Source organism: Miniopterus schreibersii, assembly GCF_964146895.1.
Source record: "Miniopterus schreibersii genome assembly, chromosome: 16".
NCBI lineage: Eukaryota > Metazoa > Chordata > Mammalia > Chiroptera > Miniopteridae > Miniopterus > Miniopterus schreibersii.
In genome coordinates, this window is record NC_138116.1 from 29,274,661 (window position 1) to 29,287,770 (window position 13,110).

General features: G+C 41.8%; 2 protein-coding genes across 3 annotated transcripts in view; one reads left to right on the forward strand and one right to left on the reverse strand.

Moving 5' to 3' along the window:
* Positions 1 to 532: 532 nt before the first annotated feature.
* On the reverse strand, positions 533 to 9,451 carry SDF2 (stromal cell derived factor 2). The gene is made up of 3 exons (XM_081116101.1): positions 9,228 to 9,451; positions 3,515 to 3,711; positions 533 to 1,209 (listed from the first exon to the last, which is right to left on the reverse strand). The coding sequence occupies exons 1-3, from the start codon at positions 9,376 to 9,378 to the stop codon at positions 922 to 924; spliced, it is 636 nt and encodes a 211-aa protein (XP_080972227.1). The 5' UTR covers positions 9,379 to 9,451; the 3' UTR covers positions 533 to 921.
* The window catches only part of SUPT6H (SPT6 homolog, histone chaperone and transcription elongation factor), a 32,373-nt gene continuing 28,693 nt past the window's right edge, over positions 9,431 to 13,110 (forward strand). For both annotated transcript variants that reach the window (XR_013997385.1, XM_081116099.1), the window contains exon 1: positions 9,431 to 9,847. The gene's annotated coding sequence lies outside the window, so the exon portion shown is untranslated. The remainder of the gene's footprint in view (positions 9,848 to 13,110) is intronic.

The window sequence follows — 13,110 nt, forward strand, 5'->3', positions numbered from 1 at the left end:
AGTAGTTATCTACCAAGAGCTGAACATAACTGTAGTATAGTAAAAAAAAAAAAAGTGCCAGATACAACTGGATTCCTGTCCTCAAGTTATTTACTAGCTTTACTAATTTGAGCAGTTACTCATCTTTTCTGTTCTGCATTGGTAAAACTGTAACATCTACCCTGTGATCTGTGAAGATTAAATGAGTTAAGATCAGCAACATGGTGCCAAGTATTTAGCAGATAGTGAATAAATGTAGGTTCCTCTTTTTCAAAACTGCAGGAACAGATCCAGAGTAAAACATTTCATTGGCTATTTATTAAGCTGTATTTTTTGAGGATCTTTAGCCATAATTAGTGAAAAATCCAGTAAAGATGAAGTGCTAGAGGACAAGTCAAAATAGAAAGAAAAAATATGGATGCAAGTAAGGCTCTTAAAAGGGCCCCACACCAATGGTTCCCAGCATTTCAAAAGAGTGAGAGCAGTGACTCTCAGGACTCAAGGATTAATTACATCATGAAATAGCACACCTAATAAATGACAACACAGTGACTAACAATGAAATTCTTTTTTATCATTCTGGAGAAAGAAAACAGGGAAAAAGTCACACACATTAATAATCCATGATGCCAAGCTTTTGAAGAGTAAAAATCTCCCAGCTAGGAGGGATGTCTCCCTTAGTTTCTGTTTTATTAGTATGAATAAAAAGCACCTGCTCCTTCACCAATAAGTCTTGCACTCAGAAAGAACAGACCCAAGTGGGAGAACCATTTCAACTGTGAAGGGCTGAAGCCTCCTAACACAGTCACTGTTTTCTGCCGTCCATCTTCATCTCAGTGGTAACATGGACAATGACCAGGGGACCTGTGGCAGGGATCCCAGGGTGAAGCAGCAGCAGATGTCTATGAACAGTGTGGTGACAGTGGCTCACAGTCTCCGAACTCAGAGCTCTGCATGGTGGGCTTCTGCCTTCAACAATTCACTGGGTTTCATGAAGATGCCTTCCATGGCTTTCCAGTAGTTGTTCTGGCTTGGCTGAGCCATGCCATGCACCTCTTTTTGCCCACTGATGGGTCGACCATATTGTTCTCCTGTGACAGACAGCAGAACGTCGGTGGAAGAATGCTTGAACCGCACCTCACCATCCCTCACCCAGTAGGGCCCGTTACAGAGCACTGTCCAGTCATCCAGATAATCGCCTTCACCTTCTTCACCAAAAGCACTCACTTCCTGGAAGACACAGATGGTAGTAGCAACATTATCATGGCTAGCACATAGGCTTGGAAAGGGGAGGTAGGCAATAGGAAGAAAAATAAGACTACCCAAAAGTGAAAGGCTTTTGAGGGTGGTTTAAAAGTAACTAATTTAAACTGTGGGGAAAAAATAAGAAGACACAACGGACACAAAATTGGTTGTGATAAGACTATGGTCCAAATCACTAATTTTGCAAGTAACCCTTTATTTACCTTATATTTTCTATTATAGTCTTAAACTATTTTATAACTCTTGTTATTTGACTTTAAATATTCCTGCCTTATCTTTTAACTAGATTTTAAAAGACCTGGTGAGAAACAAGCTGGAGACAAGTAGACCCTGAATCTCGGCTCTATTCCTTCCTATGTAACTCCTTCAAGCCTTTACTTTCTCTTCTATAAAATGATAACATCACCTTACAAAATAATTATGATAATTAAGAAATATTGAGCAAATTATAGCAGATACTATCTTCCACTCCTAATCCCATTTAAATATTCAGTTTCTATCACAATAAAATAATTACTGATTCAGAAATATATAATTTAAATATATACTAATAACTATGTAATTTAAAATGATAAAAAGCGGTCATTTAGGAACAGTCTAAGACTAAAGGCAAAAAGAACTGCACATAATTAACAATTCTACTACTATACATGTATACTAGAATTGAACAAGTAGGTGAATGGAAGATAATGGAGCCAGGTATCTCACTGTTAGAGTGGGAATTTACAAAAATGTAAAGGGAGGAAGCTAGAATGATCTATGTGGTAATGGATTAGAATTGGAGACATCACTAAGAACGCATGTTTAACTTAATATACATACAGATGGTTACTTCACCTAAAGGAGGAGAAGCATAACTGCTCTCCCTCCAAGGAGCACACCCATGCTTCCCCCACCCCCCCAGGCACATTACTTTTCTCTCTCCTAAACATCAAGGGCCCTTCTTTTGCCTCTATAACTTGTTTCCTGAGCCTGTTTCTTCTACAGCTCACTTCTTCTACCTCTGTGACTTTCTAAATAAACTTTCTCTTACAGTTTGAAAAAATAAATAAAAAAGAAGCATAACTTCCCATTCTTAAATGTGGGCTGTGAAAAATAACTTCTTTGTATAGTATGGAAAGGAGGAAAATAAGAGTAATTTTACAGGAGAAACCTGCCAAATACTAATTCAGCCAGGTAATCAGTATCAACAGTCATAAATCACGTAGATAGTATGTATCCTTGTTATGATGTGATGAAAATGGCACTTTACCTCTGTGATCTTTCTCCCCAAAACCTTTACAAAGCCGGTCTAATCATAAGAAAAACATCAAATAAATTCCAATAGAGTAGAGAAGTACCCTATAATATACCTAACCAGCACTCTTCAAAACTGTCAAGGTCATAAAAACCAAGAAGAATCTGAGAACTGTCACAGCCAAGAGGAGCTGAAGGAAAAATGACAACTAAATGTAATGTGGTATCCTAGATAAGATCCTGGTACAAAAAAGGATAGTAGTAAAAACTAAGGAAATTGGAATGCCTATGGACTTTGGTTGATAACAATGTATCAATATTATCAATTAACGATAGCAAATCTACCATACTAATGTAAGATATTAATAGAGAAAACTGTGCACAGAGTGGGGTGGGAGGGAAGCAGTCATTACGGGGTTCCACACCCAAAAGCTAAAGGCTTAAAAAATGGCACAATACCTAATTCATTTTCCTAATGTGGTCAGTTGGCAACATTACAATAAGAATAATTCTTATTGCAAGTTTGGAAACCATTAGGTTTCTTTATTGTAGGATTTATCAAGAGGACATGATATGCTAACATATACCTATTCTATCTTTTCTCATTTCTTGATTTGATCTAGATATAAAGTCTCCATTTTGACCAGAAATAATTTCTTTCACAGGTATGAGACAAAGCCAATTCTCCAGGTCTGCACAAAAGAGAACATCTGCCCGGCCAGGAGTAGCTCAGTCGTTGCGCATCAACGTAAGATCCAGGAGGTCGCAGTTCGATTACCAGTCAGGGCACATGCCTGGGTTGCAGGCTCCATCCCCAGTCCAAGGGGTACAGGAGGCAGCCGGTCAATGATGACTCTCTCATCACTGCTGTTTCTCTCTCTCTCTCCCTTCCTCTCTTTGAAATCAATAAAGATATATTTAAAAAACAAAAAAGAGAACATCTACACCTGGAAAAGAAAGGACTAAGAACCAAGATATGAAACAACTCAACTGAGTAAAGCACAAAGCAGCAATGACCCATAGGATGTCACCTCACCTGGTTTCCAGAAAGAGGTGAGGTGAAGTGGTGACTATGGAGGTTTCGACCAGTGTTGACATGTGTCAGCCGAATGGGCTGGCCACATCTGATGGGTGTTCCCCTCTCACACACTGTGGAAGTCTTCCCCCGTATCCTCCAGTAACTATTGCTGTCATCCACAGAGGTTACACCTGTCACTGACTGCTGCCCACTACCTGCAGCCAAAAAAAGAAAAGAGGGTAAGTTCAACTGGACCCCTTTCTTTCCAATGGCCAATAATGTGCCCCATGTCATAAAATAGGCTTGGAGGGATAGGGAGAAAACCCTATGCTTGGTAATATTTTTTTCTTCTATAACACTAACATATATAAGAAATACTTAATGTATTTATATAGTGTTATATATGATAAACTATATTTAAGAGTGTACCGCCTGGCAGGTGTGGCTAAGTGGTTGAGCGTCAACCCATAAACCAAGAGGTTACTGGCTCAATTCCCCAGTCAGGGAACATGCCTGGGTTGCAGGCTTGATCCCCAGTAGGGGGTGTACAGGAGGCAGGCTATGGATGTGTTTCTCTCAGTTTCTATCTCTATCCCTCTCCCTTTCTCCCTCTAAAATCAACAACATTAAAAAAAAAAAAAAAGAGTAGACCGTATTGGGCCCTGGCCGGTGTAGCTCAGTGGTTGGAGCATCGGCCTGTGCACCAAAGGGTCACAGATTCGATTCCCAGTCAAGGGCACATACCTGGTTTGCAGGTTTGATCCCCAAGCCTGGTAAGGTGCAGGAGGCAACCAATTAACGTGTCTCTCTCACATTGATGTTTCACTCTCACGCACTCGCTGGCGCTCTCTCTTCCACTCTCTCTAAAAGCAATGGCAAACTATCCTCAGGTGAGAATTAACAACAACAAAAAAAGAGTGTGCCATATCAGAAAATTCAATAATTTGCATCAAAGGGCACTAAATAAATGAACACATGCAGGTTTTTTGAAGTACAAGCAGCATTTACTTATATATGCTAGCCTGGATAGCCCCTAGTACATGTCAGGTGTCTAATCATATAATTTTAACATGTTTGTAATATTATTCAATGTTTACTATGTATTACAATAAAAATTTTTTTAATCACATTTCACAATTAAAATGAGACTAGTTTTGCCCTGGTCAGCAGCTCAGTTGGTTGGAGCATTGTCCCATAAACCAAATGGTTGCAGGTTTGATTCCCTGTCAGGGCACATACCTAGGTTGTGAGTTTGCTCCCCAGTCAGGGTGAGTATGTGAAGCAACTGATCAATGTTTCTCTCTCACATCAATGTTCTCTCTCTATCCCTTCCTCTCTCTCTAAAATCAATTTAAAAAATCAATAAAAACATATCCTCAAGTCAGAATTTTTTAAAAATGAGACCAGTTTTTGCTGTCAACTTTAATCCAAACAGCCATACAACTCCTGAATTTTTTTAAGTCATCTATCAATATATTATAAAAGTATTGTTGAGTCATCTAAATTTGGTTAATACTGCCTAAAGTGGTATAATTCTGCAGGTTAAAAGGCACTGGGTTAAATATATAGCTACCCAGGCTTAAGAGAGAAAATATATATGTAATTGTTAGCTAGCTAATGTGTATTGAGCACTTACTACGTGTGAGATATAACCCAAGCCTTTTGATTGAATATTCTTATTTGATACATGCATCTATTTTCTGAGGTAGGTATTCTTTTTTTTTTTGAATCCTCACCCAAGGATATTTTTCCCATTGTTTTTTAGAGAGAGTGGGGGTGGAGCAGAGAAACATCAAAACATCAATGTGAGAGACACATATCAATTGGTTGCCTCCTACACACACCCTAACTGGGGCTGGGAATCGAACCTGCAACCCAGGTACGTGCCCTTGAGTGGGATTTGAATCCATGACCCTTTGCTGCATGGGCCAATGCTCTAACTACTGAGCCACACCAGCCAGTGCTGAAGTTGGTATTATTATTATTATTATCACTATTTTACACTGGAGTGTTAGAAAGGCTGAATAGTATGTCCAAAGTCACACAACTCCAAGAGACAGTGCTGGTATTTTGAATCTAGATGCCCTAACTCTAGAACTCATGTTCTTTTTTTTTTTTTTTTTTTTTAAATATATTGACTTCAGAGAGAGGGAGAGAGAGGGAGAGAGGGAGATAGAAACATCAATGATGAGAGAGTCATTGATCGGCTGCAGCCCACAACCTGGGCATGTGCCCTGACCGGGAATCGAACCCTGATCTCCTGGATCCTAGGTCGACGCTCAACCACTGAGTCATGCCCGGCTGGGCTACAACTGACATTCTTAACAATTCTATCACATGGCCTTCCATGAAGCTTTATTTTCTGTCAAATCCCCCAAATAGGCCACTCTTGCATATAAATACCACGGATATTCTCTTCCCTAGGCCTTATTCACTACACAATTCTTTAAAGGCACTCCCTATTTCCCATAAACTTTCTTCAGGTACTCTTGCCTATTCCTCCTACTTTTGCCTTCAAGTCTCTTGGCCCTGCCTTGACCACAGCCTTTATATGTGTGTGTGTGTGTACACACACACACACACACACACACACACACACAGTGATTTCAGAGAGAGGGAGAGGGAGAGAGAAACCTTGATGAGAGAAACATCAATTAGCTGCCTCCTGCACAACCCCCACTGGGGATCGAGCCACAACCTGGGTGGGTTATGTGCCCTGACATGGAATCGAACCAGCGACCTCCTGGTATGATGATCAACTAACTGAGCCACACCGGTCAGGCCTGACCACAGCCTTTTAATGACACTTCCCTTTTACCACTTAACACATTATGTCTTGTCCCAGTTATCTGGGTGAATGTTTGTAGCCAAGCTACCAGCTTCTCTCCATTGCTTCTTCCACTCAGCTCATGGTTTTTTACATCTTTAAAAATAAAAGCAAACCAACCTTTCCTCCTTACTTCTGGTTATTGCCTTACAGTTCTCTTGGTCCTTACTGCCCTGTTTCACTAAATCATGATCTATACTTTGTCTCCTTTTTCACTTTCTATTAAACTCTCCACTTCCTCTCCCATCCTTAAACCTTAGAATTACCCAGAGTTCTAGCCCTGGCCCTTATCCACCTTCATACTTGTTGGGGATCAGGACAAAAGCATTTATAAGTGCTTCAACAACTTTTCAAGTGATTCAAATTGACACCAAATTGAGAACTACAGCTCATCCTGGGCAATCTCATTACTCTACCCACATCTTTAACCACCACCTCTACAATGATGTTGAACAGATGCTCCTCAACTTATGACAGGGTTATGTCCTGATAAACCCAGTGTAAGTTGAAAATATCGTAAGTCGAAATGCATTTAATACCTAATCTACCAAACATCAGGGCTTAGCCTAGCTGGTTTCTACTGAATGCGTATTGCTTTCACACCATGGTAAAATCAAAAAATTTTTAAGTCGGGTACCATATGTACTTATCTCAGGCTCAGCACAGATCTCTCTTCTGAGCTCTAGACTGAACTTGGTTCTCAAATCTGGCTAGCCATCAGAAGCACCTGAAGAGCTTTCTAAACTTACAAGTTCCTGCTGGCAAGGCTCTGATTTAGTAGATCCAAAGTAGGAAACGAGATCAAATTTAAAAGTAATAAAGTGGACACATAGCAGGTGTTTGCTGAATGGTTGACCTAGGATTATTAAGACATCCCAACAATGACAACTCAGTTCCTTTCCAAGTCTAACTGGTCAAACAGGTTTTGAGACTCACGAACCACTGACTAGCCTCCACCTAAGAGAGCTCCTTCCTCTCTTAGCTATTAGTATCATCAGTCATCCAAGATAGAAACCTAGCAGTCATCTTAAATGGCTCTCTTCTCACTAGTACACTAACTTTTTTCTCTTTTTGTCTGTTTTGGTTTTCTTGTAACTGGCTGACTGACCACCATATCTCCTATATCAAGAATAACAATAGGCACATAGTAGGAGCTCATTAATGTATACTAAATGAACCTATAAATAATTGCTTAATTTTAAATGAACATGCAAACTAAGCATTTTAACTTCATTCAATAAAAAAACTCTCAGAAACAGTTTTCTCTCCAATTCCAGTGAGTGCTTTAGTTTAAATTCTTTACAAGAAGAATGGTTAAGGTTTGTACTTTTTTTTTTTTAATATCTTTACTGATTTCAGAGAGAGAAAAGGAGAGGAAGAGAGCGATAGAAACATCAATGATAAGAAAGTCATTGACTGGCTGCCTCCTGCACACACCCCCTTGGGGACTGAGCCCGCAATGCAGGCATGTGCCTTGATCAGGAATCAAACAGTGATCTCCTGGATCATAGGTCAATGCTCAACTGCTGAGCCACACCAGCCGGGCAATAAGGGTAAGGTTTGAATAAAAAGAGGCCAAAAGAAGAGTTGAAGATCAAGTGTCACTATGCAAAAGAGCTAGAACTAGAGGGTCAAAGGCAAAGAGTGAGCTCTTGGAATTCAAAACTTCAGAGATACAGCACTTATGTATATCTCTCCCACACTTGAGTAGTGCCAGCCCAGAGTATCGGAAAACAGACGTTGAACCTGGACAATTTGGATCGCACTCTGTCTGTCACTCACTATCTGCAAGGCTTTGAGTATGTGATTTATTTCTGAGTCTGTTTCCTCATCTTTAAAATGAGGATAACAGTAATCTCTATCTTGTAGGAATGATATAAATCTAGAAGAGTATATATGTAATGTATATACCTGGCACATAGTTCACCAGAATGAGGCTGGTATTATGATTAAGATGCCTTAGAACAATGCGGTATCACCTCACACTTGTCAGAATGGCTACTATCAATAAATCAACAAACAGCAACTGCTGGCGAGGATGTTGAGAAAAGGAAACCCTAGTACACTGCTGGTGGGTATGCAGACTGGTGCAGCCACTATGGAAAACAGTGTGGAGTTTCCTCAAAAAATTAAAAATGGAACTGCCTTTAGACCCAGTGACCCCACTTCTGGGAATAGATCCTAAGAATCCCAAAACACCAATTAGAAAGAATACATGCGCCTTTATGTTCATAGTAGCATTACTTACAATAGTGAAGATCTGTAAACAGCCCAAGTGCCTATCAGTAGATAAGTGGATAAAAAAGCTGTGGTACACAATGGAATACTACGCGGTTGTAAAAAAGAAGGAACTCTTACCCTTTGCGACAGCATGGATGGACCTGGAGATTATTATGCTAAGCGAAATAAGCCATCTAAGAAAGACAAATACCAGATGGTCTCACTAATATGTGGAATCTAATGAACAAAAACTGACCAACAAAGTAGAACTAGAGGCATGGATACAGGGAACAGACTGACAAATGTCAGAGGGGAGAACGGTGGAGGGGACTGGATAAAGGAAGGTGAAGAGATTAGCTAAAGGACATATATGCATAGCCCATGGACACAGACATTAGTATGGGGAGGGCCAAGGGAGACCGGGTGGGGGCTGGGTGGAGATGGGCAAACACGGGGGGAAATGGGGGACGTCTACAATAGTGTCGACAATAAAAAATTTAAATTAAAAAAAAAAAAAGGTGCCTTAGAACAACTCAATTCTCCGACTCCCTGCCTCCAGACCTCAAGAACCTCCCAGGGGCTCACCTAACCTTCCCAGGCCACACCCCTCAGCCTTTCTCCAGGCCCCGCCCCCTCCGGAGCCTACAAGGCCTTCCTAGCCCACCCGAACCCGGTTGGCAGTACCTGACCCATAGCGCACGTCGTGTGAATGCAGTCGCACGTTGTGGCGCGTATTGAGTAGCTTTACCACAGAACCGCATGTAACGACAGCCGGACTGGACGCTCCCACAGCACTCCACAAACCCCCAAACAACAGTAGCGATACCACAGCCATCCTGGCTGTGCCGCGGTGCCCTTAACCCACTAAGAAAACTCGGCCCCTCCCCGGAACCGGAAGCTACGAAAGGAACCAGAGAGAGGAGGAAATGAAGGAGCCCTAATTTGCTCTTTATGGTTCCTTTGGCTAGAGCGGCCTGAGGAACGGGCTAGGCCTGGTTACTTCCAATCCGCTAGCTCTGTTCCCGGGGCTCTGTTCTGAAAGCTGCCTTCCTGAACCGCTTCTGCCAGTTTTCGCTCTTTCTTGGTCAAACCCGGGGGAGCCGGGTGGGGAAGAGAGCAAGAAATGGCCCGCCCACTCCCAGTGACAGGGAGCCGGAAGTGACGTAGCACGTTGACGCAGCAGCGGCGGCGGTGGCGGCGGAGGGTCCGTGCGGTGGGTCCTTACTATCCCTTCCCAGTCTTGGTTTGACGACTCCATTTTCCTTGGTGGGGGCTTATCGCAACGGAGAAGCGGCGGACTTCAGGTAGGTGAAGTTCGGACTGGAAAGCGTGCTCCTCGAATGGGTCAGGTGGGGACCCAGGCTCCTAGGGCCTGGTCCCGTAAGGAAAAGGTATTGGGGAGTCGTATGCAGGAAGAACGGGGGCCCCTGGCCTTCCCAGCTCCATGAGGGAAAAGAAGAAGGAAAGCAGGGTAGTTACTGAGAGTCTCAAGGCTCTTCCGAACCCTGTGCCACCCAGAGTCCGTGAATTGGGCTGCCTGTTGGATCAACAGGCTTTTTCGGATACCGTCCTTCTGTCGTAGCTTCTGAAAACTGGGCCACACGAAAGCTCTGGAAATGGAATGGATCTGGGGCTTCTGAGACTGGATCAGGTGATTGAGTGGTTTGTTCTGAGGATGTGATACCTATGAAGCTTTCAGCAGCTCGACCATTAGGCTAGAGAGCTATGCCACATTCCATCTTTCCATACTGTTGAATAGTAAACTTAGACCTTTTTGTAGGTTGCTAGCTGCATCCACAAACACCTACCACAAACATCAGAATGGGCTATTAAGTTAAAACTGTTTTCTTGCAGTTTCTGCCTTCCTCTCCAGGCACTTCCCTGAACCAGCTGGAGTAGTTCATTTTCCTTGGTTGTTGCAAGAACTTATACTTATTTTTCTTTAAAAGGAGGCCTAAGCTTTCCGAAAATAATGCCCATGGAAATTCACTGCAATATCAGAAATAATAAGGGAGTATTAAGGTACACCATTGCTGTTAATAAACTTGGAGAGTATAAACAATTTTGGATTTGATTAATTTCTTGGGGGGAGCAGCTAGTTCCACTGTTTATCTGAAAGTTACCAGTTTTTAAGTCTTCATTGTATTGATTACAAAAGTAGGATTGCTTCCCCCATCAGTGCCCTTTTCCATAACTTCTGCCCCTTCAACCAGTACAAGCCCATTCTTACTCAGTTGGTTCACCTGGCTACTAGATTCAATTAGCATAGCATTGTTGCTCCCAAAGCAGTTTAAACCTCATCAAGAGATTAAGTCACATCAGGAACTGCAGTCTAGCAAGGCTCAGTCACATTTTATAGTTCTCCCTCAGTAGATGTTGACAAGTAAGGAAGCCTACCAAATATGGTGGAAACATACGGTCTTCGGAGGCAAATAAATTTGCTCTTGCTCCCATGTTCTTGGTGTCAATAATGGCACCACAATCAGAATCCTGTGTGTATAATCCTTAGATTTTTCCTCTGTTATTCCCAATAAAATCAATCACCAAATCCTGTAAAAATCACCTCTCTATAAAAATCTGTTCCCATCAACATACAAATTATGTTCTTTCTGATACTCCTCTTTTCTGCCTCCAACTACTATCCTACTTTTTTTTATTTCCCTTAATAGCCAGATTTCTACCTGTGCCATCTTTCTTGGCTTTTATTCAGTTTTTACGCTATACCAATCTGGTTTCTCTTCTGACCACACTGTTAAAATTGCTCTTATCAAGGTCACCAGTAAATATCCCAAACCTAACATGACAAAAAGAAAATTTTTGTTTTCCAGTCATTCCAAACCTGGTCTTCCCTGTATCACTTAGTACTGGCATCCACATGGTTACCAAAGCCAGACCTCTGAGAATCACCTTTGACCCTTCTCCCTTACTACCTCCATCCCCAAGTCTTCTAGTAAATCCTATCATGTCTATCTCCGGAGTATGTTTCATATCTGTCTTCTGTTCTTCATCTTCACTGCAACCACCCTGTTCCCAGCCACCATCATCTTTTGCCTGGACTTTACAAGAGTGTCCTCAGTTTTCCTTGCTTCCACTCAGATCCCCTTCTGATCTGTTTTCCATGTTGCAGGATCAGGTCAGATGAGATCATGTTTAAAATGTTTAAAATGCTCTAATGCCTTTCCATGGCCTTCATAGCCCCACTTGAGAAGGCCTCTCCCTCACATTTTGCTGCCTTTGCTGCTCTCTGGTCACACTAGCCTTAGGACACCATATGCCTGGTTCTTTCCTGTCTTTGCTACCAGGAGCCTCTTCCCAGGCTTTGCATACCACATCCTACCCATTCTTGGTATCTCAATCTAAACTCACCTTCTCAGAGGTGAGGGTGTTTATTTCCTTCCTAGCACTTATAACGGTCTATATAATTTGTCGTATTTTTCTCCTACACCAGAATATAGGTATCTGAGGGGCAGGAACTTTGTCTTGCACATGTCTGACATGCAGTAGGCACTCATTAAATATTTGTTGAATTGGCAAGTAAATCAGTTTTGTTTAAAACCCCTCAGGGGCTTCCCAGCACTTTTCAAATAGAGTCCAGAATCTTAACTTATCCTACCAAGACACTTATGACGTCACCTCGAACTCACTATGAACCTTTCTTTCTCTTCCTAAAGTAGCCATCACTGTTCCTGCCACAGCATATCCTGGGCTTGGTGCTGGGAGTGCTCTTCTCCAACACCACCACTCCTGGAACCACCTCCAAAGGAGCCAGCTCCTCCGCTTAGCTAGTTCCTCCTCAGTCTTAAAGTCTTTATTTAAAGTCACTTCCTCAAACCATGTTAAAACCCTCTATTACAGGCTCCCGTGGTACCTTTGTTATTAATTCTTTAAAGACCTCTACTTCTAAAACCTTTTTTTAATTTATTGATTTTAGAGGGAGAGAGGAAGAGGAGGAAGAGGGAGAGAAACATGGATTGTTCTCATCTGTGCATTCATTGATTGACCCTTCCTTGTGTGTGCCCTGACTGGGGATCGAATCAGCAACCTTGGCGTGTCAGGTGACACGCTAACCAACTGAGCTGTATGGCCAGGGCAGAAGATTGGAAGTCACAAAACTAACTCTCTTGGGGCAACTTAGATCATTCCCATTCATTATAGCTTGTCTATATCTGCTTTTGTGCTACAGTGGTAGGTCTGCCCTCTGTAATTTGCCAACCCCTGTGCTAGAGCAGGAACTGTAGTACTGTACATGTTTCCCAACTGTGGTACAAGGCTCAGTAGCTGTTACTCCCTCCTTGTGTGGCAGGGATTCTGAATCTGGTTACATATTTCAGTTGTTTCTGCTCTTCTCTTGCCCTTTTCTTGTTCCCCAAGGAAACTTGGTAAGTTTACTTAATAATTACTTATTATGTTAACCATTACTAGCAATAGTGCTTTCTGTACCCTGGCATTAAAAAGATTCTGAAATTAATTCTTATAAATATGGTGTGTGTACATGTTAAGATGATTATAGGTAGAAATAACCTCTTCTCTATTTTAACATCTTGATTTGGTGTAATTGGGATTTTTC

Coding starts and splice junctions, on each gene's coding strand:
- SDF2 (XM_081116101.1), bottom strand. CDS start 9,378: ATGGCTGTGGTATCGCTACTGTTGTTTGGGGGTTTGTGGAGTGCTGTG. Junction 3,712..9,227: donor CGACGTGCGCTATGGGTCAG/GTACTGCCAACC, acceptor TTTTGGCTGCAG/GTAGTGGGCAGCAGTCAGTG. Junction 1,210..3,514: donor CACCTCTTTCTGGAAACCAG/GTGAGGTGACAT, acceptor TGTGTCTTCCAG/GAAGTGAGTGCTTTTGGTGA.